Source organism: Trematomus bernacchii, unplaced genomic scaffold (assembly GCF_902827165.1).
Source record: "Trematomus bernacchii unplaced genomic scaffold, fTreBer1.1, whole genome shotgun sequence".
Taxonomy (NCBI): domain Eukaryota; kingdom Metazoa; phylum Chordata; class Actinopteri; order Perciformes; family Nototheniidae; genus Trematomus; species Trematomus bernacchii.
Window position 1 is genome coordinate 11,809,188 of NW_022987689.1, and position 25,002 is coordinate 11,834,189.

A 25,002-nucleotide genomic window follows, 5' to 3' on the forward strand; every position below is an offset into this window, starting at 1 on the left:
CTAACTATATAGTTCCTCACATGTTAATAAACAAGAACATATATGATTTTCATGGTAAAAATTACAATTATTCAACAATATTTGACTTCTCCTGCTTCTATACAATTTTGTTTTTGGTATGCCAGCCATTTTGGATGAAAAGAAAGAGGAACTTCCCAGCATGCAATTTTAACCAATGACATATCACTGGAAAGACCAGGATGTCCTCTGTACAGTACATCAGAGTAGCTCAAAAGAGTAAAAGGAGATGCATGTTAACAAAATGTCCACTACAGTGGACATTTTCAATGGGCTGGGTCCCAGGAGGATATAGCCTACTAATGCCTACTCAACTTTACTGTTTTCTAAATGCTGTTTAGCCAAGCTGAGCGCAATTACAGACTATTAAAAAAGTGCAGTAGCAGCTGAGACTAAACTAAGTGATATGAGGAATCTAATTACAGCTTTATCACGTCAACTGTTTGACAAACACTATACTGCACGGGTGAGTTTTAATTAGACACCAGATGTTTCCACAGAGACTGGGTTAGAAGTGTCAGAAATATGAGCATTGTGATGTTGTCAGTGAGGCAGAGGGGTCACGGGACACTAAGGAAGTGTGCTTGCTTATAGAGCAGCAGGCTAAGACAACATATTGTATTCTCCTCAATCCTGTATGAGCCCTGCAAGCAATGATGTTCCGAAAACCAGATCTATGTGTGTGTGTGTGTGTGTGTGCGTGTGCATGTGTGTGTGTGTGTGTGTGTGTGTGTGTGTGTGTGTGCGTGTGTGTGCGTGCGTGTGCGTGTGTGTGTGTGTGTGTGTGTGTGTGTGTGTGTGTGTGTGCGTGTGTGTGCGTGCGTGTGCGTGTGTGTGTGTGTGTGTGTGTGTGTGTGTGTGTGCGTGTGCGTGTGCGTACTTGAAGGAGGCTTCATGAGTTGTCTAGTACTTAGCAAGCGTAAACAGCAGTTTGTCATCATCACACACTCACACACAGACTTCACACAAACTTATTTTATGCCTGAATGTTAATTGATTTTTTAATTGTTCTCATCAGATAATAAAGTACATACTTAATCTTTGCTGCCCTCCACTAAAGTGTAATTGTGTCTGCTCAGTGAATACTGATCATAGATCTCATGGGTATCGTGCCATGTGATTCAATTTGTAATGTTTCACTCAAAAATATATGAACTCACCAATTCAGTGTCAATGGGCCATTTCCCAAAAATGAATTAATTCAGCGTTCGATAAAAAAATCTAGATCCTTATAGAGTTGTACCTGATATTTTCTTCATAACAGACAGCAAAATATTGTATTTTGTAAATAAAAGGGTTGAAGGATAGGCTACCTAAATCTTTTACCTAAGTAAAAGTAGCAACACTACAGTACAATATACTTAGTGACTAGAAAAAGTCCTTAATTCTGAAGTGTTAAAAATACAAAAGTATATAAGTATCAAAATATACTTAAACTACTCATTATGTATGGGACATTTCAGAATCATATCTAATGATTGCATTATAACTATTGATGTATTCATGTGTTAATTACGTCAATGTTCCTCTTAAGGTATGGTTTATTTTGTATAATCAAAATCTAAAAAGTAGCTTGTCCCAATTGCTAATACATTTAGAGGGGTTGAAGAGTACAACATTGACGACACAAACTGACTCTCCCCGTGGGGGCGTTTATGTGCGTTCGTCTAGTTTTCTTATTTCCGACATCACTCAAACGCACCACGACTGTAACCATTTATGACGACGGAGGAAGTGAATGTATCAGCTAACTAGCATTTTGCTCTGAACGACAGCCAAGTTACATAACGTACACGCAGTGAGCAAGGTAATGTTTAAGATTTAAGGTTTGACTATATTTCCGTCCATTTCGGGTCCTTCCTCGTGGTCAAAGCCGCGGCCTGTCTCCAACATTAGTAGTTAATTAAGGTTAAAGCGACACCTGCTGTCGCAGTTAGCATAGCTGATGCTAATTCAGGCACTGCCAATAAATGTAACCGAACGTTACTTAACGGTTAGCTGCTAGCTATGATGTGATTTAAAAGGTATTCCGAGCTTGGTGAGAGGTTATAACCGATGTTAATGCGATGATAAAGATTTCCCTGTCTCTTGTAATGATTATACCATGATGATTGATATGATTTATTTTGTGTAATATTGACTTGGTTAATAACTTACTATCATGTTTACATTTTATATTCAGGACCAACTAACAGATGACGTAATATGATGTAAGATTAGTTGACTACGCAGCAACAAGTCAATTACTTAAGATGTGCTTCATTTTCTAAAGATGCATTTAAGATTTAAATTTTTTTCCTGTTATTTGTACTACTATTCTTTGTGTGTATGTAACATAGCTTGACAGAAAGTTATTTATATTGTCTCATGCTTGAATGGCAGCACTCATACTGTTAGCTTTTTATCTTTCTCAGAGACAGTTTCTTTAAGGAGCCATATGGATTCTCCTCGGCAACCGATGAACCAGAATCGAGAGCCAAAGCGCACCCAGAATCACTCGAGCACTCCTCCACAGAAAGATGCCTACGCCAGGCTTCTCGGCCAGCACAGCAGCAGCAAGTTCAGCCTTTATCTAGAGCAATGTGCAAAGGACACAGTCTTTCAAAGGGAAGGAAATGGGCCGAGCACACAGCTCAAAGCCCAGAGTGACCGACAGAACATACCCCAGCGGAGAAGGGACCAAGTGACCAACGATTTATCCGATTCAAGTGACTTCTCCCCCTCTTCCATGAAAAGTAAAGGCGAGGAGAGTTCACTGTCTTTGTACATGGAAAAACTAAGCACCCGCAGTGCTCAGCAGGACTCTGAGAGGAAGCAGGGTGTGTCTGACAGACAGCGGTGGGGACAGAGAAGAGACACCGCCACCAGCCAAGATGGGGACGTTGAGTCTGGGGAGGAACTTGGTTCTTTACAACCCAATGACATGAAGAAAAACCAGAAGCAGCAGAAGAAAAACAAGGACTCTCACAGAGACGTCACCTCCAAAGAGATTGAGTCCTCTGTTGCATGTCCCCAGTCCCCAAATAAAGCCAGTACAGGTGAACTTGAGCTAGAGAAGACGAAGAAGGCAAAGAAAAAAACCAATACAAGGCACCCAGAAGAGGAGAAAAGCGCAGAGGGGGCATTAACGTCTGGGGTTGACAGTCAAGTGACCAGGCCCAAGTCTCCTCATGGTAGAGACAAAAAAGTGCAGCAAGGTAAATTATAGGTTAGATTTTTCATCTCAATAATAGTGAATTTTGATACATTGGTTCATCATGGAATCAATAATTTTTCAGGGACAGGTGCCAATTCTCCTGCTGACAGGAGTAAGAACAGGGGAGGCAGAGGATCAAGGAAACAGGTCTTTGAATCCTACATGACATTTGAAGAGGTTTCCCATGGCCTTAAAAGAGAGGAACTCCTTCAGGTACAAACCCATAGTTACAGTACTATTCCTAATACTTTGACAACCTTCATGAGTATGGATGACTTTTACTCGATGGTCAAACTACTCACAGTAATCTGGTGGATTTATTCCTAAATTCTCCATGTTTTCTCTGCAGGGGCCGATAAGAATCAACCCAAAGAAGTTCCACGAAGCTTTCATTCCATCTCCTGTAAGTTCATCCCAGATTGAATTCGACACATAATGTTTTGCTACATCAACTAAAAGTACCTATAAAAGCACTGTATAGTTTTACTACTGTCTAAATCACAAAATGGCAGGAGACGAGTAATCACCTTCTTTTTTTCTTTTTTGTGGCAGGATGAGAAACGGGATATATTCCTGGATGGGATCGTATCTCGCAACAGAGCACTGAATGGAGACGTGGTGGTGGTGCAACTCCTTCCTCGGGAGCAGTGGAAGGTAGACTACACTTACCCGTCTATGGATACTTTTGGTGTGAAGGTGCCATGTCTTTGTTCAATCAAAGTTTGATTATTATTTCAGGCTCTATGTTAACTCGGCAGGACATCAAAATAAATGTTTCCTTACAACTTTTCCTTGACCTCATTAGAAAACCTAACATTGTTAAAGCCCCTGTCACACTGTCCCGAAATTGACACCAGATGGACACACGATAAAGGAAATGTTCAAATTCGGCTCTGATCGTAACAACATCGGGCCATTCGTGAGGGCATCTTAAGCCATCGTATGACCGCCGGTGGAGTTTCTCAGGCTACGGCAGCAACTTCGTGAGCGGTGGCAAAATCTTTGGCATGCCAAAAAATTGCCGAAGGACCTTGCGAAGGTTCATTTTCGTGTTGAATTCGTGTGTCCATTTTGCCCTTCGTAAGGCACTCGTGAGGGCATCTTGTCAAATCGTGTCATCTTCGTCTTTACTTCGTGTGACCATCGGTGCCATCGGGCATTTTTCGCCTCACGAAGACAATACGAAGGAAACAAGAAGCTGCCCGATTGTCTTAGGATTGCCTCGCAATGCCGTCGTGTAGCCATCGTATTATAGTACGATGACATCGAGATTGCATTTATTGCGCAACAAAATCATGTAAACATATGATGTAAATAACCCAATTTGTGTTCTGTGAAACTGAAAAGGATATTACATTGTTTTTGTTACTTTCGTTGCAGTTGTATGTCTTAAATGTAATTTAGGTTAACTTCCTGTTTTATTTAGATGCTTTTATTTTGAAGGCGAGTTTACGCTGTTGACAGGAAGTTGTTGTTGCTATGGAAACAACATGACGGAGATAAGTAATATCTTCTAATCTACATATAAAGACGGAGAAAGTAAAGAATAAAGTGTATGTTTAAATGTTAGCACCCCCCGAAGAGCCACAAGCTCTTACGTTGAGTCTGGATACATTCTAAATCATCAGTAAAGTCTACGACCATATTTTCGTGTGTGGTTCGGGTGCCATCGTGTGGCCTTCTGTAGGCATCGCACTTGCTTCGGCTGTTGCTTGGCTGTTGACCAATTTCGTTGCCATCTTCGTGCGAAATTCACAATTCCATATTCGTGTGTCCATCTGGTGTCAATTTCGGGACAGTGACAGGGGCTTAACTAATGTGTGAAGGAGAATTTATAAGAATAGAATCCCACTGCTCTTTCACTATGCTACCAACATTGTTTTAAGCAACTTTATAACAAATTGAAAATATTACAGTGACATACTCAATGGGTTTAAATCCAAGTAGAGATACACACTCAAATTTAAGATTTGTTCACATTATCCATGATAAACAATTACACTGCGACAATATTTGTTATTTCTGTTAATACGTTGTGTTGCCCTCAATGCTGCTGCTGCTGCAGAGAATTGTAGGACAGCATCCTCTCCTTTCCTTTGTCATAAGATGTTGTAATGTACCCTATGTCAAAGGAAATAGGGCTAACTTTCCATAGCATTTAGTACAACACCACCAGCTCTTTTCATGGCTGCCACCTAAATACTTCTGGGTCACTTTCTAAGTGAAAAATACTTTTCTACCGCAGCCCATTTTTGAGTGTCCCCAAATGATTATGAATGTATGTATCTATCTAGGTTGTAAGGTCAGATACTGACTGTGATGGTGCCAGTGAGTCAGACACCCAGAAAGATAACGTGGTTCAAAGAGCACAGAAGAAGACTGAGCGTAAACCCAGGCCCAATGTGAATGTGGAAGACCGGTGTAGCGACCAGGATGAACTCATCCGCAAAGTGGAACCTCTGGAAGAACCCTCAACCCCACGGCCCAATGGGGAAATACTCCAAAAAACTGCTAAAGTGAGCATCCCGCCTTTCAGTTCAACACTTTCCCATACAAAATTAACCAACTCTTCTTTTTCCCAAAAAGAAGCAATAGCAGGGGCTTGTTTTAAAGTTCTGTTTGAGTTGATTGTACAGTATGTGCTGGAAGATTAATATCTATTTACACTCCACTGAAGGAAATATCATTAACATATGAAAACTGCTGATGTTAAAACAATCATTGAAGTGATAGTAACTATTTGACTAATTGCAGATGTATTACTGTTGTAAACCAGCCAAGTCATGCTATAGTTAATCTTGCTATTTCAAAACAAAAGTTAGACCTTTCCAAAATGCTTTTACTTTGAAAAGAAACGTATTGTATCTGCGATACCTTAAGATCGTAACATTTCTGCTTTTTACGCTTGGCCTTCATGAACCAGTTACTCTTTTTCTCAGGATACAGTTTTTGTTATAACATGTCTATTTATTTGTATTTATGAATTATTATTATTTAATCTTTCTTTACTATGTTATCCTTTGATTTATTATAGTTATCATTACCATTATTTGTATGTATTATTAGTATTAACTGTATTCACTTTAATTCAATTAATGTCTATTGATGTTTTTTGTATTTAGATATCCATCTCAGAATTGTTGTCATGGAATACTAATAAAGTATTTTTAGAATACTTAAAATAAAACACTGAAGCCTTAGATTTCAAACACTATGCCTCCCCTATCAATCGTCCTCCAGGTGGTTTACATTGTTGAGAAGAAACACTCGAGGGCGGTGACGGGCTTCCTGAAGTTCCTACCAGATAAGCCTTTTGCCATGTTCTCCCCCGTGGACCACCGGGTGCCACGGATAAACGTTCCCCTCGCTGAATGTCCCGAAAACTTTACTTCCCGCCCGGGCGACTATACCAACACCTTGTTCATATGCCGGATCATCGACTGGCCGGTAGACAGCAACTTTGCAGAAGGGTGAGTCATGAATTCCAAAAACGTTATGTGGGCAACGATTTTAACAGAATAGCCACCAGCCTGACGCTCCTAATGTGTCCTCCAGTCAACTTGCTAAGACCCTGGGTCAGGCAGGAGAAATCGAGCCGGAGACGGAGGGCATCCTGATCGAGTACGAGGTGGATTTTACTGAGTTCTCAACTGAGGTGTTGGACTGCCTGCCGAAGAACCTGCCCTGGACCATCCCACCAGAGGAGATGAGCAAGAGAAAAGACTTAAGGTAAAGACTACTGTTCATGTATTTTTTTATTTTGACTGATATTGTGATAAGATTCACAATATTAGAGGAAATCCTCTTCAGAATACCTTTTGTATGCCGAGACTTCTCTACAGCAACACAATATATCTTTCAGCACTCAGATATTTTCACATATTTTGCAATGACCAAAAAGTGCCCTTACTGCAATTTTTTAAATATTGCACATTCCATATTGTGATTTCGATAAAACACCAATGAATTGTGCAGCCCTAGTGGGAACATGCCAGCCGAAGCACATCCAGCTTTGCACACAAGTAGCATTGTGTTTTCTAACACATGACTGCTGTTGTTGCTGATAACTGGGTTACTGTCTGAGAATTTCAACGACAGAAAACAAGTATTTTAAAGGCATAGACACTAAATACAGACAGGACAAATCTTGAGACAACGGAGCTGTTGCATTAATTTAAGTCTCCTGGATCTTGGTCTTAAAGTCATGTTAAAAACATCTCAAAGTATAGAGCCAACTAGCAAGCATATTCTGTGCTTAAATGAGAGGAAATGACATTTATAACAGCAGGCTTTGGTGGGCCGTATTGCCATTCATAAAGGAAAACCCGAAGACTGTAAATATAATGTCTTTGTTGTTAAAAATTCGGAGATGTAGTTGAAAGCAAGAAGTTCCTCTGTGTACTCCCTCTTGACTTAAGACGTTTGTTGGATTTCTGGAAGTCTGTTTTAGCTGAACAGCCAATCAGAGGGAATATTTTCTTCTTGTGCGAAAAATACATATGATGCGGAACTGCCTGCAAAAACTAGATCCTCATTGACCTCGCCAACATTGTCCGACGGCCGATGATATGCTTAGTGTGTCTGGGCCTTAAGACGTCATTTATATGACTTTACTTATATGACTCACAAAGCCCTTTTTGATCATACAGGAAGGAGTGTATTTTCACCATCGACCCCGCTACTGCCAGAGACCTGGACGATGCTCTCTCCTGTAAACTACTCCCTGATGGTAAATCACCTTAATCAGGCAACATGTACAATTTCATTTTTTCTGTTTTTCGGGAAGTGGTGTCATAAACTGTATTTTTAACCAAGGTAACTTTGAGTTGGGAGTCCACATTGCTGACGTGAGTTACTTTGTGGGTGAGGACAACGCTCTGGATTCTATCGCCAGCCGAAGAGCAACTAGTGTGTACATGGTTCAAAAGGTGAGTGTTTCTTGGCTCTTCAATCAATCTCAGTCCCTTTTTCTCAGTGGTAGTTTAATAAACAAATCCTTTAGACTTCACTAAATGAGTTTGGTCTCTCTCCAGGTGATCCCCATGTTGCCCAGGCTGCTGTGTGAGGAGCTGTGCAGTCTCAATCCTCTCATTGACAGGCTCACTTTCTCCGTCATTTGGAAAATCACACCGGAGGGGAAGGTAAGACCATTTATGACCAAACAATAGAAAGTTAGTTTATTAGGTAAAGATGATTTAAAAAGTCTCACCGCTTTTGATTAAGCTAACGGCATTTAGTCTGGGTGTTTGTCTGTTTTAATGACATTGGTCCTCCACCCCTCCTCCAGATCCTGAGCGAGTGGTTTGGCCGCTCTGTCATCCGCTCCTGCGTGAAGCTGAGCTACGACCACGCTCAGAGCATGATCGACGCCCCCGACAGGATGTTCTCCGCGGAGGAGCTGCCACCCACAGACCCCAAGCACCCCATCGACGAGATCCATCAGGCTGTGCTCCACCTGCACTCCATTGCCAAGAACCTCCGAGCTCAGCGCTTCTCAGGAGGAGCCCTCAGACTGGACCAGGTTAGTCCTCACTTTCTCAGGCTTTACTCTATGGTAGGGTTTCCTTTCATAGTTAAAACGAAAAGACAGGGCGTGGTTAAGTCTGTGTAGCTGCTGATCGTGCTTTCAGCCTTCCTAGTATTATATTAATATACATAATATTACATTTTTTGCAGATTTAACAGGAATATTTGAGCTGGCTAATATGATGTTACCCAACAGTACTTTTATAAAAAGTCTACATAAGGAATGGATGGCAACTAAACCCATATTATTTAATTTGTCATGGCCCCGCCCCTTTTTGGGTGAAAATATCTGCTGTTATTGGACTGGGGGTAAATAAAAGTTCCGAAGTGTTTGCCAATCCGATCACTGATTTAAGGAAACCATGCATTTTGATTTGCTTGGAGCCCAAATATGTTGGTCAGTCAGCAAACAATTACACAATGTCTTTGGGTTGATATATGGTGAAATTAAAGCAATAGGGAATCAATCCTTTAAATCCAACTGTGGATGACTGGCTAACACTGAAACTGGGATTTCTGAGGCTTGTGTTTAATATTTTAATGCAGCTTCTACAATTATTACCTTCACGTTTAAATGTACAACCGTTTACTTGGACGATTGACGTTTTTGCATCTTAATGTAGCTGTGATGAAGTGTTTTCCTCAGACGTACAGTATTGACTGACCTGGTCCCATTGCTTACACTGTTAGTCACACTAACCCTTCAGGCTCTGACATTATTTTCATGTGCATGGCTTGTTTTTTTGTTTCAGTTGAAACTGGCTTTTACCCTGGACAAAGAGACCATGATGCCTCAAGGCTGCTACGTTTACCAGTACAGAGACAGCAACAAGTGAGTATCAAACCCTCGTCAGATGAATCTCTGTTGCCCCTTTCACACCAACGCGGTTCCAGGGCCGGTTCGGAGCTAGAGACTGATAAGCACCGTTTTTTCCTGTTCACACCGCAGCGGAGCCAGCTCTTTTCCCCGAAAACCGGTTCTTACCAAGCTCCAAAGAAATGTCGGTCTAGAAGCAAGAACCGCATACGTCACGCTTACGTCGGAGCGGGGGGCAGGGGCAAGAGCGGGATCAACCTGAGCAATAACAGTTTATGGCGAGTACGGCAATTCAAAGTTGTAACAAGCAGTAGCGCTGAGCAAAGTGACTAGAACGCAACCACACACTTACTGTATTTAAAAAACACACTTTATAAAGTCAGGCAACACTAACGTGTGATTCTGTTTATTTGTAGGCTACCTTACTTTGACCATCCGTTCGCTGTTATTGATCATTGTGGAGAGCAGATAGACGTTTTGTTTGTTATTATAGCAGCTATCGGATGGAATCAATACATGGGCTGCACAGGTTGTCATGTCCGACTATCACAAGTAGAATCATAATGAAAAATACGCCGGTAAAATGTGCCTGTAGAAAACGGCTTATGCCACAATAGGATAGCAACAACAAGTAGTCAAGATAGTCAGTTTAGCTTCGGTTGCTATGCTAACATCACCCATTTTATACCAGAGAAACTTTCATAACAGCGTTGTGATGCCAAACAGCGGCAGCACTGCAGCGGTCGGTAAATGCCGCTGAAACACATTAATAAACAATGAACCACGGCACTCTGGAGAAAAGTATAAGGTTGGAGAAGTAGTTATTTAATTTAATCTGGCTTTGTACGATTAAAAGCAACACGATCATCGACCCGACGCAGTTGGGGAGAAAATCAGCGATGTAAACGGTGACGTCATGACGCAGCAGCGGACAAAACGAACAGCGAACAAAACGGGGGCTGAAAAGAAAATCCGGTTCCGAACCAGAAAAGCTCTAGCACGGAGCGAGAACGGGAATTGCGATGGTGTGAAAGGGGCATGTGTCCTTCTCTTCCAAAAGGAGCCTTTACTTGATGTGACACATGTAAACTTTAGTAAAATACCTTTCTGCATCAGTCTGGAATGCTTAAATATCAGTCCCTCTTTGTTTTGTCTGGTTTTTTTCGACATTCTGGCTGCTCTTCAAGTTTTTTGACATCCTTCTTGATATTTGGATTTTCTATATTGTCATTTTGTTTAGTTTTTTTTATGTACACACAACATGGATTGCACGTTTTCGTCTGTCCTGGCAGAGGGATCCCTCCTTTGTCGATCTCCATGAGTTTTCTCCTTTTCGGATTTCTTTGGAACGTTTCTTCCTTTAAAGACAGTGTACACACTTTAACGCCCCCTGATGCAAATGTGTAATCGTGATATTTAGCTTTTATAAAATAAATAGATTCATTGATTTAACCATCATGCATAACTTTGTTCTCCAGGTTGGTGGAGGAGTTCATGTTGCTGGCTAACATCGCCACAGCCCACCACATCCACTCCAAATTCCCTCAGCTGGCCCTGCTCAGGCGCCACCCCCCACCTAAGGCCAAAATGGCGGAGGAGCTGCAGGAGCTTTGTGACCAGCTGGGAATCGACATAGATCTGTCCTCTGCAGGAGCGCTGCATGTAAGTACTCGCAATACAACGGCCCAGTGTCTAATTTCTCAGAACAATATTTAAAGTTCAATATCTCTGATCAACCTATTCTAACTGACATCACTATTTTTGCAAATCGTGATAGGGTTGCAAATGAAATCGTCAAGAACCAAACTACTGCATTGCCGAAACATGCTTACCTATCTAGTTGTTGTTATATTAAGTCTTATAATCAGACATTTAAAAAAATAACGCCATACTTTGTATTAAATGTCCTAAATCAATCTTTCAAAAGTTCCTTTAGACGTAAAATGTTGTCTTGAATATCTAGATATTGAAATCTCAAAATAATTGTAAAAATAAATGTCATTAAAACTCTTACATTTCCCTTGTCTTAAGCATTAAGATCACCTTCTTTTGGAGTGTTGAGAGGTGTTCATTATTGAAGTAATGCATATAAACAGATGTACTATCATCTCAATATGAATCGCCTACCCGTATTTCCAGCAATACCTTTCTTTTCCATTTCATAATTTTACTTGGATGCTCAATACATGATTGACAAAGCTTTTGAGTCCTCACACCTTCTGTAAATGATGTTGAGTAATAACGGTGTTGATGATTCAATTCTCTTTTCTGCCTTTCCAACCTGCAGAAGAGTCTCCACACCACTCTCGGAGATGATGAGTATACCGCTGCCAGAAAAGAAGTCCTCACCCACATGTGCTCCAGACCCATGCAGGTGAGAGCTCGGCCCCAACCATTGTATTTCTATTGTAGATGTGTTCAGTTTTTCTAAATTGTGTTATTGTGTAATAGTTGTTGGCATCAAAGAAAACGGGTCATCTTAAAATATTACATAAATAATTTCAAGTAATATTTCTGTGAGTTTCTGTATTTATTGTTTGTCTTTTCCCGCAGATGGCGCTGTACTTCTGTTCAGGAACTCTTAAGACGGAGGACCTCTTTAAGCACTACGCCCTGAACGTTCCTCTCTACACCCACTTCACATCCCCCATCAGGCGCTACGCCGACATCATCGTCCACCGGCTGCTGGCCTACTCACTGAGTGCGTACTTCAACTAATTCATAATTATCTATTGAATTATTATTTATTTTATTAAACAAGGGCCATGCGTAAATATACATTAATCTCAAAAAGAGAAGAACATTTTTTGGAACATGTTTGTGGAAAGAGGCCTGAAAAAGGATCTGTGGTAACACAAGCTGACGTCAGTAAATACGTCACGATATACATGTCTTTAACGTTTCTATGTGTCATAAAAACAGCGACTGCCAACAAGTGCTTGTATGAGACTGCTGAATGGCATTAGCCAAACATTAGCAGCCTTTAGCTTAGCTACTGAGACATGCAAGTTGATGTAGTTATTGTACAGCCTGCTGAGGGAGCCCTTGCCTTGATAACTTTCAGGTTGGCCTACAAAACAAATAGGTCATCGGTGCACCACTCTATATCAGTGATGTTGTTTTCTCTTCCATTCTCATTATGCTGGTGTCTGTCTGCTGAATGTTTGGATGCAGAGTGTGGACCCAGTTTGGGGCTCTCGACACAGGATGTGGAAAAGCAGGCGTCCCACTGCAACGAAAGGAAGACTCTGTCCAAGAGAGTCCAGGAGCTCAGCTCTGAGCTCTTCTTCGCAGTGTTTGTAAAGGTGGGTAGCCTAATGGAAAAACACACCTTTTTATTATTGTTCTCTTTGCTACAGTGCCTATAATTATTATTATTATTACTTTTTTGCTATAAATACTTTAAATACAACCATAACATAAAAAACAAATTATTTCATAGTTCTGACATTAGATCTTTCATATAAAGTTTCTCAAAAACGTTATTTTTAATTTGACCTATGTTACAACATTTCCATTCGCATTTCATATATGTAAATATTGTCGTGGTCTCTGGGGGAGGGGCGAGTTTAAGCTTATTTCAGAATCTGTTTAAACCAATGTCTGTCGGTATTAAACTGTGTAAGACCTAGTCGGTGTACTGAAGTCTTTTCTTTGTCCGTGCCCCACAGGATTGTGGCCCTCTGGACTCTGAGGCCATGGTGATGGGGGTCCTGGATCAGTCCTTTGATGTGCTGGTTCTCCGATACGGAGTACAGAAACGCGTCTACTGCAAGGTCAGCTCCAAAACACTCCAGTTACAGAGATCAGTTTTTTTAATATGTTATTATTTACAGCCTTCAATTAAGTCCTTTTGTACACATTTGATTAACATTGTTGGTCAAGTGTTTTTATTTTGTGTTTTTAATTATTACTTTGTATCTTTTAAAACCTCTTTGGTCTTAATTGTTGGTGACATCGGTCTCATATTTAGAGATATTCTATTGACCGTTTATTTGACACTTCCACTGCATGGAACGGCTGTACATTCTACTCGACTCACTTTTTGGATCAATTACTTTCTTTATTTCCGTTTCTAACTCCAGATGTTACCCCCTCGGTGTAGGCGGGATTCTCAGCTGATTGCTGTACCCACGCTATGTGAAACCGCCTGGAATCTCTTTATCAAAAACCAGAGGAGCTTCTTTGTACATTTTTCATTGTGGTTTTTATTTTGAGTAAATCTAATATTCCGCTCGCTATTGACGATATCTTGGCTATACAATATCAGCGGGTTCGTGCAAGATGTCTTGTTCGCGCTAGTGAAGTTTCTCTCTGAAATTGTCTCCAGTTTCTAGCTGTGGCTGACCTCCCTTGAAACATCGACAAAGGTGGTACTGAAAAAGTTACCAGGTAATATCCACAACGTTTCACAAACGGAAAAAAAAGAGTGAACCAAATTCAACAAAGCCGTACCATGCAGTGAAAATGCAGCATATTATTTAGTACTGTAAAAACCTACTCAGGAGTGGAAAATGAGTGTCAGTGTGGTACGAAAACACAAGTCATCATAGGGCTGCTCCATTATGGCAAAAATCATAATCTCGATTATTTGAGTCAATAATTGATATCACGATTGTTAAAAACATCCATTTATTGAAAAAAAAAATGTGAACAGTATGTTTTTAACAGTTGATTACCCTGAACTTTAAGTATAATTCAACTGAAAAACCAATACAAAAAAAATACAAAGATAATCGTTTTATTTCGATTATGTTGTTTTCATAATCGTTGCAAGCCAAAATCGTAATTGCGATTAAAATACGATTAATTGAGCAGCCCTAAGTCATCATCACATGCCCGTTTAATCTGATACTATATGAAACCGTTTGTTTCCACATTCAGTCGATTACGGGCCTGAGCTCTTTCCGCCATCATAAGGTGGGGAAGAAATCCGAGCTGACGCTGCTCTGGATACCAGAGGACCTGAACAAAGCTCCAGTAGAGCAGGTGAGGACCTACCTGTCAATTGAAAAATAGAGGTATTGTTTAATACAAATAGAATGGGGGAGTTTGTGATTGTATTTTTGAAGTGGCTTCGACAGTAATGTGATAGTAATGCGAGACAGAGAAATACCAAACTTCTTTTTGCACATCATATCAGGTATTGTGGTTTTTATGCACATTTCCCAAACAAATTATTGATTTAATTGATTTAATTTGAAATAACCAGGAGAAAACAAGACGACTCACTTGTTCCCTAAAGATTTGGACCAGCCGTAAACATGTTTAAAAAAAGTGTCCTGAGCAAAAACCGAATTGTAAAAATCATAATTTCTTGTTTCCACTTCCAGGTCATTTCAATCTTCACGTTAGTGGAGGTGCAGCTGAAAGCGGACGGTGCGCCCATGAAATACAGTGCAGTGCTGAAGAGGCCCGAGGAGAAGGAAGAGTAAACACCTAAATGTGCTGTAGAGCACACAAACACTTGGATGGAAATTTGGAATTGCACATTTTCTTTTGTTGATTAGAAGAACAAGTAGTATTTTAGGAGCAGTATTAGCAGTAGGCTAGGTGGTTAGCAGGGAAATCACCGTCAATCAGATTTCAATTGAAGTTCCCCATCTTCCCCATCTTCTTAAGTCCCAATCCAGGTGTTTTTCATTTTTAATATTAGCCCACTTACTGCAAATAACCCACAGTTATGTTCTGGATGATTGCCAATTTTCCAAAGTCTGTTATTGTGTTCAATAGTTCTCATTTTGCTATCATAGTTACTTATCTTTCTTTTTTTTGCGTAATACATGGAAGGCCACATTTATAGACATGAAACCGGTTCCCATTCACAAGGCATTAAAGGCTTTCAGTCTTTAAAAGGAACAGAAATAAAAGTAGAATACGTTTTAAACGTCTACCAAGGTATGCATTGGAATAGTGTTGACTCTGTGACGTGTGTGATTTACAGTCATTGGTTTAAAACATGTAAACACTGTTTGTTTTTTTAAGCCTCAGTGATTTACTTTAGGGAACTATTTTATGTAATTCAGTGGATGGACTTCAATTTAAAATGTGACGCAAGTCTGACGGTGAAATAACCTATGCAGCAATTACTTTTATGTTGCTGCGGATTTATTGACCTTTATGAGGACCGTTGTGATATAACTGTTGTACACAGTGTAATGCGCGAAAGCTGATTTTCAGTTTAATATCAATGACTAGTTTTAGATTCTAGATTGAGTTAAGAGCCTTATTTGTGTTTGCAGAGCAAAAGAGTATACCACACTACTGACGTTTACTTGGTTGTCTGTCTATGGTTGTTGTTATATAACTTGTTGTGAAGATACATACATAAAACAGTGAAACATGTAGCAGTAAAAGCAAGTTTATAATCTACATTATAACAACAGAACAGGTGGATTAACGCCTGCTTAGACAAAATAACAGCTTCTGCCATCCATGACTTTTTATATTGTTGTATGTATTTAAAGGTTTTATACTGAAGAGTTTTCAGATTCTTCTGGGGGCCAGAAGGTACAGATCATAGGAGTTTTGGTTTGATTTCAATTCTTAAAGGAGGATGTATCCAACATATTGTTTTAGAATTTCTTGAAATGCTGCCGAAAAAGGTTGGTGGCCTTGAGATCTTATTGAATTCCAATTGTAATTTGTGGGGATTTCATTCTCAGAATTTATTTCTGTAGCACACATTCTAAATGAACCTCATTAATATCAACTGTGAATTTCAGCCTTAATTTAATCAAGAGAAGATAAAAGATCATTTTAGTGAAGCGGCACATTTTTTTAAAGATTGCGGGCCTTCGATTTTGCTTTAATTGAGTCAATGTGCCTCTTTTTTACTCGGTGCCATGTAGTATCATAAAGTCCGCTGCTATGTCTGCACAACTTTCTTTTATTTTTGGATTTCAAGCCTCTTGTTTGATTGTTTGTAGGCTTGTGCCATATGTTTTGAAGAACATTAACTCACTTTAATTTTTAATGTTTTGTTTTTCACAGACTTTAAACATTTTAAAAGTTAAGTTATGGTGCAAAACAACTGTACTGACTCATTGGGATGATCTGCAATTGGTTGAAAAAAAAATCTATTTAATTGGAAACCTTACATACATCTAAGTAAAAAAAAAAAAAAATCAAAAGTACAATTTCTGTGTATTTAGCAATGTTATATTGTAAGATGTTACTTTGAATTATGTCAGTATTTGAAGTGCATTTGTACTGTGCTTAAACCATCCAGAGCAATATATACTGTAGTTGTGCTTGTCTATTGGGAAATAAAAGACCTACATGAATGACTAAAACTGTTTGGTTTTTTCCCTGAACACAAGTTTAAACATAATTACATTCTGGTGTCGATGGTACAGTCAGTGAGGATGAGGAGGAACAGAAATGAGTAAGTGATCCGTGCTGACAGTGACACACTGATGACTCAATGGGCACTGCCCTGCTGTTTATTTTATATTCCAAAAAAACAGAGATAATCTGCGTTCTTTGTTACCAGGGAGTGTTTGCAATGAAACCACATTCTGATCCAGCTGGTAGAAGATTGTTATGGAGATCCAGTACTCACACAACAGGAAAGAATGAAACGGAGAGGAATCAATGAAACACAAACACAGAAATAGTTGAGATTAATCATTATTTAGTTGCGCACCACCAAACAACAATGGGGAAACATTACCTTGCTTCAACAGCAACCAATCGCAGAAATGCTCCCACGAACACAAGAAAACACAGGCCAAATATACGTTTCCTAAATGACACACGAACATGTTCCCTAATCATGTTTAACGCACACACATTGTCAGGTCTCCTAAACTTGGACGCACCAACATCAGAGCAACATGTAAGTTCCAGATGTCACACACCAACATCCTTATCGTTTCTTAGCTAATGCATGCTGGATATGAACCACTAACTAACAAGACTTTAACTGTATTATATCTGAGGAAGACCTCTCTTGGAGTTCCTCTGACCTTTGCCAATTTACTTAACATGGGTACATCTGCTGTTAATTGCAAAGACCATTGATAATTAGCAAAGAGACTCATGGGCCTCTTCCAATATCTGGAAACTGTAATTAAATTATAGTTATATTGAGAAGGTCCCAGACTTGACATAACAAGATAGTAAGTGAAGAGATATGTGTAATGGTTAATAATTTATATTAGGTTATCAGGTTCACCTGACTTCCTGTAAAGGGTCTGATATACAGTAGGCCTACACCTGAACTCCAGCTTTGTACCATAGTTTTAATCATTACCGGCTACTCAACAGTTTATGTTTACTGTTACTGCTGTCGTAGCATCTTTTTGTTGCACTTTGCCATGAACACAACGTTAAACCTGCTGTTCACTACCTGTACAGAACGACAGTAGCCTACCCTAACTTAGTGACTAGCTAGTAAAACAAAAGGAGCATTTAGCTTTTTAACAGGGCAGAGAAAAGTTAATATTTGGTAATTGGTAATTAACAGCTTTAAATATTTTTAAAATATATTTGTTTTGGGTAGTGGGTTATTTTTTAGACAGAGAAAGTTGCATAGCTCATCTCTTTGTAACCTTTGTTAATAGCAAACGCATTAGCCACACTACGTTAAGGAAAAATGCTAAAGGTTTGCTAACATTAGCCACCATTTGCTACCGGTCATAGCACACCATAAGTCAGTAGCAGTCAAACACTTAAATACATTCAGTCAAGCATGTAGTATTTTATTGGTTACTAAACCAATTTATATTTGTGTCTTTCTTATGCTACTTAGTGTCACTTGGAGAAAAAAACGGACTGCTGTTATCGTCTTAAGACGTCATAACGCAGGTTACTGTACGTCATTACAAAGTTAGTGAAAGATAGCTGTTGGGAGAGTCAGAAAGATTATCTTTTTGTATCACAAACAGTCACGTATTATGAAAATGTTATCGTCACCACTTATTTACTTCAAGCAGGGTTGAAATGACTCTCATTCAAAACAGTAGCTTAGCTACTGCAATTGTTTGTTTAAGTTTCAATCTTTCTGCTCCGACTTCCCTCACAGACATTTCCTTATCGAAGATGAACACCCTCCTGACGCCAGTGAGTGCCTCCAATCTCAGGCGAGTGATCCTTTTGACTTTTGAAACCCACATGACCTTATGACATTTTATAGTAGTGCAGATAACTTACTTTTGCCCATTCGAGGGAGGTTTCCCTTAAGGGTTGAAGTCCATGTCTAACATGGGAAATGTTCAGTTTATTGCCATTCATAATGGACAGTGACTAATCAACAACCACAGAGTCCCTACAGTATGTTAGGCAGAATATGAAACATATTAAAGCTGGTCCTCTGTCAATTTAAGATATAGTTTCAATCTCATATTTGAATCTTTATTGCAGGGCGAGTGCGTGAGACGACTACTCTGATCAACACAGATAGAGTCCAAAGGCTGCACATAAATGTTATGACACTGAATGTTTGACCATAGCCAATCGGCATCAAGGCCATTTAAAGGACAAATGAGTTCTTTAATATTGATGAATGAATGTGCTGTTATTGCTATAAAATAGCATTAGAATTGTATGTCATTTTATTTCCATTAATGGACAATAAGAGAAGGGACTGTATAGAAATAGATGAACTGTCAATTACACTTACTTAACAACCAGAACTTACAGTTACATGAGAAAAATAAAAAATCAAGAGATATACACACAAATTCACAATTAACTATGCAAAACAAATTAAATAAAAATATATAATTATTGCTGATACCGTCAGAAAATAAACAATTAAATGGGGTAACGCTGGCCAGGTCATGACAAGACAGATATGATATATCCGTAAGATCAGTTTCTCTTCCCCTTCCTTTTTCAGCAACAGCTGGTTCAAAGTCAAAGTGCCATAAAAATCAGTTCGTCAGTCAAAGGAGAGCCGAGTCACCTCCTACATACTGAGACAGATTCAGCAGGGCTTCGGGACAAACAGCAACTCTACGGCACACTGAAAGGGTGGAAATTAATGAAGATCGCTCCTTAAAGGACTGTTAGGTAGACCTCTTCATATATTTCAGTCATACTGATTTTTTGTTATTACTATTTTGCTGCCTATGTGCATATTAACCGATGGCATTGAGAACAACAGGGGATTTGTAATAAATACTTTTTAAACCCTACCTTGGGTTTTTTGTAATGCATGATGACCTACGGATATCCAAACTAAATTCAAAGGAGACACTTTTCTTTGAAACTGCAACTCATCATATGGATTTCTTTGTGTTTAGGGAGTAGGAACGCTGAAAATCTGTGATGCTGAGAAAGGTAGGACTGAGAAATTCAGAATGGGTTTTATTGCTATGAATGCTACTTACTAGAAATCATGCTTGTTCCTTGATGTAGTGTAAACATTTCCTGCAGTCATTCCTTCAAGGAAATAATGTAAGCTTATAAAGGCGGTCCCATCATAAATGTGGTATTCTTAAGAACATTAAAGGAATGCTTCACCCTTACAGTGATTCTTTGATTATCAATTATTCACCCTGGTACCTTGAATTCTCGATGTATTTTCTCTAATGCCTCCACAGAGATCAAAGAATAAAAAACAGAGCAAAGTGTTAATGAATTAAAATAAATTAGGGCAAGGTTTAACGTCATCGAAACTATAACCCAAGTCTCATTCATCCAGTTGAATGCTCAATACTTCCCAAACACAAAAACCCAGATTCTACTTCATCTCACCAAGAAATGTCTCAGGTTGAATTATTTGTTTGCCATGGAGGTAAGCCAATTAAAAAATGATCATATTGTGGGTGAAGTGTTGCTTTAAACAGAAAATCTGCTGGTGAATATTATCATTGTATGTATCGTGCTGTGTATTTTCAGGGGGAGTGGGTGTGGGTGGACTCCGACATCGGGGTGCCCATTGGAGCTAGGGTCACAGTAACACCATCTGGTCAGCGGTTACTAGTCGACGATGAAGGAAAGGTAAATATCCCCTTGTTTAAATAAAAAGCCAAATCAATATGTTAAAGTGTGTTGGTTTAAATAAAAAGCTAAATCAATATGTTAAAGTGTGTTGGTTTAAATAAAAAGCCAAATCAATATGTTAAAGTGTGTTGGTTTAATTAAAAAGCCAAATCAATATGTTAAAGTGTGTTGGTTTAAATAAAAAGCTAAATCAATACTGTATGTATTGCTTACATAAAGCATCATAAAAAACATTTACAGCCTGCGGTTTGACCTTATTTCTTTCTTTGACCTCTCGCAGCAGCGGAGTCTGTCCCAGGAGCAGGAAGCCTCGCTCAGGATCATGCACCCCACCTCTGTGGAGGGGGTGGATGACATGATCAAGCTGGGAGACATGACGGAGGCCGGCCTCCTCAGGAACCTGCTGCTGCGACACAAACGAGGCCTTATCTATGTAAGGCAAAGTGCTATGCAGCTCAAAGATTTTCAAACAATAAGAAAGTAAAGAATTCCAGACATTTTAATGAGAGTAAATAAACAATTAAACTACACAATAGAAAATGAAATCAAATAGTGCCAATAATGAATAAGAAATCTGAACATTTACAATAATTCCTGATCATTTGACATTTTTCAATGCTTTGTTTATCTCGAATTAAATTGAATGTACCTTCTTTGTATGATTAAATATCACTATAGTGTCATGTATACATAATATGCCCAACCCTTACGGCAATACAAATCTGCAAATATTTAGAAGAATACCAAAAACCAGAGTAGGAACGCACAAATAATATTAAACAATTAGACAATCATGTTTGTTTTCACCATGCTTTAGGAACAATGGTAGCAAATGTATGAGAATAAAATTGAATTAACCATACAGTTCTGCCATCATAAGTGCACTTGAATATTACTCTATCCTAAACATCTCACACAGCACCATTTGTCTTTTACAGACCTACACAGGCTCTGTGCTGGTGGCAGTGAACCCATACAAGGATTTCCCTTTTTATTCAGGTGACCAGGTGAGGCTGGTTTTAAAATTCATCACAGACGTACTACAGTTGCAAATCATTTCCCCTTCATCATCTAACCCCGTTATCCTTCAGGTGGGGTTGTACCACGGTCGAAAGCTGGGGGAACTCCCTCCGCACATCTTCGCCATCGCTGAGTCATGCTACTGTAACATGATGCGGCATCTCAGGAACCAGTGCTGCATCATCAGGTCACCATGAATCATTTGACAGTCTTCAATAGCATACATCTTGTTAGGGTTTGCTTTTTGTTTACACTTCGTCTTCTCTTCTATATTTTCCTCAGTGGGGAATCAGGTGCGGGGAAGACAGAGAGCACAAAGTTGATCCTGCAGTATTTGGCGGCGGTCAGCGGTGAGCTTTCTGAGCAGCAGATCGAGCAGCAGATCCTCGAGTCCAACCCCATCCTCGAAGGTACTACGCCAACAGACTGTCAAAACAATTGACATTCAAAATCGATTCTTGTCTTAGTACATAGGTGACTAATTTCAGGATTAACAGCTGTGACCTGTGAGTTAATGAATGCGGCTTAGCAAAATATTACACGAAAGCAGAGTAAAGTGTGTATAAGGTTATATTTGAACAAGTTATATCGAATGATAGCAATAAGGCTAACACATAAAGACAAACCTTCAACAAATCTTACATTTATTTATGCTTATCATACACAAATGCAAACCTTTTACAACAACTTTTTAGTGACATCCAGAGTAAAAAGTGAAATGTATCCCAAACAATTTATATGCTGCCTGCTACATTAAAATACTGGTTTTAGTTGGCTTCTGAAAACTCTGAAACATGTTCAATTAAAATATAAATTGCACACCAAAAAAAAACTTTAAAAACCCTTTCAAGCTTTTATTTTGTGGGATTTTCTCAACTTGTACAATTCGTGACACAGCTTTGCCATGTGATACAGTACATCAGTAGCAATATATTACTCCTTTTGAGGAAAACACGTTAACAGGTCTTAGGAGATAAGAATCTCCACAAACAACTTCCTGTTGAGACACACCCATACACAGAAAAAGTACAAAAATAATAATAAACCCTCCTTGTTCTGTCCCATGCAGCGTTTGGAAATGCAAAAACGATCCGCAATGACAACTCCAGTCGCTTTGGGAAATATTTGGAGATCTTCTTCAATAAGAACGGAGTGATTGAAGGAGCTCGAGTGGAGCAGTATCTCCTGGAGAAGTCCCGTGTCTGCCATCAGGTGAGTTGTCTCAGTCCAAACACCTGCTCCTTCTTATCATATCCCCAATGAGGGGAGGGGGGGCAATAAAAACAGGGCTGGTTAGATAAACACGGTGTTATCATGGACAGTGAACCCTCAGAGAATTGCACGTTGAAGTCATGGAAAATATTAGCAGGTCATTCACAGCCACAATGAGTGTCCTTTTAAACACCTTTTCTTTTACTGGTACACGTCCTATAATTATAAAGCATTAAAAGCACACTTATTGAGCAATTCCTCTCTTCTTATTTCTTTTTCACTTTTTCTTTCTTATGTTTTCCTGATTTGTGGATTGTTATGTAGTATTTAATGTAATTAACAGTTCATTTTGTTATTCATGCCATTCATTCTCAAAAGGCTTATGGCTCGGTTAAACTCTATTTATAAGCACTTATAAGAATTCCTAATGCTATTTAATAACATTCAGAGTATAATCATTCTAATAATCGTAATACAGTATATATTGCTTTTTTATGCATTATAATCACAGTTATAATGCTTTATAATTTGATATAAAGTTACTTTAAGTGCTTAATGTGAAGTAATTATATACCTGAGGTATATGGAGATAAAATAAATTAAAAGGTGGTTATAAGTCACTTTAAACGGGCATTATTTACATTAAGTTAAGTGAAAAATACATAATTTAATCCAATCAAATCTATGAATAACTAGCAAAAATGTGGTGTTATGACACTTGACCTTAAATGTAATTAAAGGGGCCCTATATTGCTCATTTTATGGTTCATATTTGTATTTTGTCTGGCTCTGTTGTGATTGGTCAACTGCTTTAGAGATATCCCCCGTTCCATTTTACGTACAATGTGTTGCAGCGCCAGCCAATAGAAACACGAGTGTTACATAGTGATGTCACTATGTTTTGGAAGTAAACAAAGGACAACAATAGAGGTGTATCAGACAAGGGAGTGGGGGGGAGTGAGTGGGAGAGAAACCCCCTTGGAGCCAACTTTGAGATTTTAGCCTTTGCAAACCATTTACATGCACACAAACCGTTATAATACACTCCAGGAAAAGGAAAACCCCAAAAAGCATAATAAATGATAATTGTTATATTTTAAAGCATTATAAATAGTACATAGAACTAGTTATACTTCTAAGTAATCAGACTATAATGCATTTTAGACATGGAAAGTGTTACTGTTTATCTTCTTGTAACAATAGTGGTTTCTTTTTGCTCCACACTACCTTTAGGCCCTGGAGGAGAGAAACTACCACGTGTTTTACTGTATGCTGGCAGGAGCCACGGCAGAGGAGAAGAAAACGTTGAACCTCGGTGATGCTAAGGAGTACAAATTCCTTTCCAAGGTATAACATTGGCTGCCACCCCGAACATCTGACATCTTGTCGATTTACTGTAAACAATGTGAACCTTCCTTCTCATGTGCTACAGGGCGGCTGTATCCAGTGTGACAGCAGGGATGATGCTAAAGACTACCAGCGTATTCTCTCCGCCATGAAGATCCTCACCTTCTCAGAACTCCAGTGTCAGGAAATCCTCAAGCTGCTCGCAGCCATGTTACACCTGGGAAACGTCTGCTTCCAGGGTGAGTCAACACATGTGACATATTATAGTTTTTTTCTATAAATTGCTGGTTATATTTAATGTCAGGAACAATAAAAAGGTAAATAAAACAGATTTACTATAATCCTAGCATTAATGGTTGCTACACCGAAAGCATTTAAACACACTGTAGTAATACCAAAATGTTACAACACTCCACTACAAGATAAAGTCAGATTATTACTTGTGGTGTCAATCGATAAAAAAAACGTAATTGCGTTTAATCACAACATTCATTTTTTAAATGTGAAGCTTAAGTTTAAAATACTTAGAAATCAGAGCTTTTATTTCATTTAATTATAATATATTTTATGATTTCTGATTTATTTTTCATGAATTCCAACATTTTTACAAATGTTTTTCTTTGTTTATATTGTTTTTTTGTTACACATTTAAGTTTACAGATTCATTGCGCGTTCAAATTGACAGTGCTTATATAACGCATTTTAAGTACATTTATAATGCAATGCAATTGTAGACATGGGCATCATAGAAAATGTGATTACCCAAAAGGGGTACTTTTTTTGTGGTGTTGTTGTTACATTTGATTTCATGTTCCCACCAGCCAACACACAAAATAACTTGGAAACCAGTGACGTCAGCAAATCCCAACACTTCAGCATGGCAGCATCACTCCTGGAGGTGAGCGCAGAGATC

At 38.9% G+C, this 25,002-nt stretch overlaps 2 protein-coding genes across 3 annotated transcripts in view; both read left to right on the forward strand.

Annotated features, from left to right (window-relative positions):
* Nucleotides 1-1,723: 1,723 nt before the first annotated feature.
* On the forward strand, nt 1,724-16,852 carry dis3l2 (DIS3 like 3'-5' exoribonuclease 2). Its single transcript, XM_034137327.1, has 20 exons — nt 1,724-1,825; nt 2,433-3,215; nt 3,297-3,427; nt 3,564-3,617; nt 3,767-3,868; nt 5,509-5,730; nt 6,455-6,684; nt 6,770-6,943; nt 7,864-7,943; nt 8,030-8,142; nt 8,248-8,355; nt 8,502-8,735; nt 9,493-9,572; nt 11,036-11,219; nt 11,845-11,931; nt 12,111-12,258; nt 12,732-12,862; nt 13,229-13,333; nt 14,442-14,546; nt 14,891-16,852. The coding sequence occupies exons 2-20, from the start codon at nt 2,456-2,458 to the stop codon at nt 14,990-14,992; spliced, it is 3,150 nt and encodes a 1,049-aa protein (XP_033993218.1). The 5' UTR covers nt 1,724-1,825; nt 2,433-2,455; the 3' UTR covers nt 14,993-16,852.
* Nucleotides 16,853-19,467: 2,615 nt separating this feature from the next.
* The window catches only part of LOC117488438 (unconventional myosin-VIIa-like), a 28,199-nt gene continuing 22,664 nt past the window's right edge, over nt 19,468-25,002 (forward strand). For both annotated transcript variants that reach the window (XM_034137325.1, XM_034137326.1), the window contains exons 1-11: nt 19,468-19,574; nt 19,808-19,844; nt 20,406-20,507; nt 20,791-20,943; nt 21,449-21,517; nt 21,602-21,717; nt 21,813-21,940; nt 22,600-22,742; nt 23,976-24,089; nt 24,175-24,328; nt 24,911-24,987. In XM_034137325.1, the coding sequence (XP_033993216.1) occupies nt 19,833-19,844; nt 20,406-20,507; nt 20,791-20,943; nt 21,449-21,517; nt 21,602-21,717; nt 21,813-21,940; nt 22,600-22,742; nt 23,976-24,089; nt 24,175-24,328; nt 24,911-24,987 (1,068 nt within the window). In that variant the 5' untranslated portion in view covers nt 19,468-19,574; nt 19,808-19,832. The remainder of the gene's footprint in view (nt 19,575-19,807; nt 19,845-20,405; nt 20,508-20,790; nt 20,944-21,448; nt 21,518-21,601; nt 21,718-21,812; nt 21,941-22,599; nt 22,743-23,975; nt 24,090-24,174; nt 24,329-24,910; nt 24,988-25,002) is intronic.

Bases quoted from the DNA above. Each gene is read 5' to 3' on its own strand.
- dis3l2 (XM_034137327.1), top strand. From the start codon at position 2,456: ATGGATTCTCCTCGGCAACCGATGAACCAGAATCGAGAGCCAAAGCGC. The intron at 6,944-7,863 runs GTAAAGACTACT...TTGATCATACAG, and splicing joins AGCAAGAGAAAAGACTTAAG to GAAGGAGTGTATTTTCACCA. The intron at 13,334-14,441 runs GTCAGCTCCAAA...TTCCACATTCAG, and splicing joins AGAAACGCGTCTACTGCAAG to TCGATTACGGGCCTGAGCTC.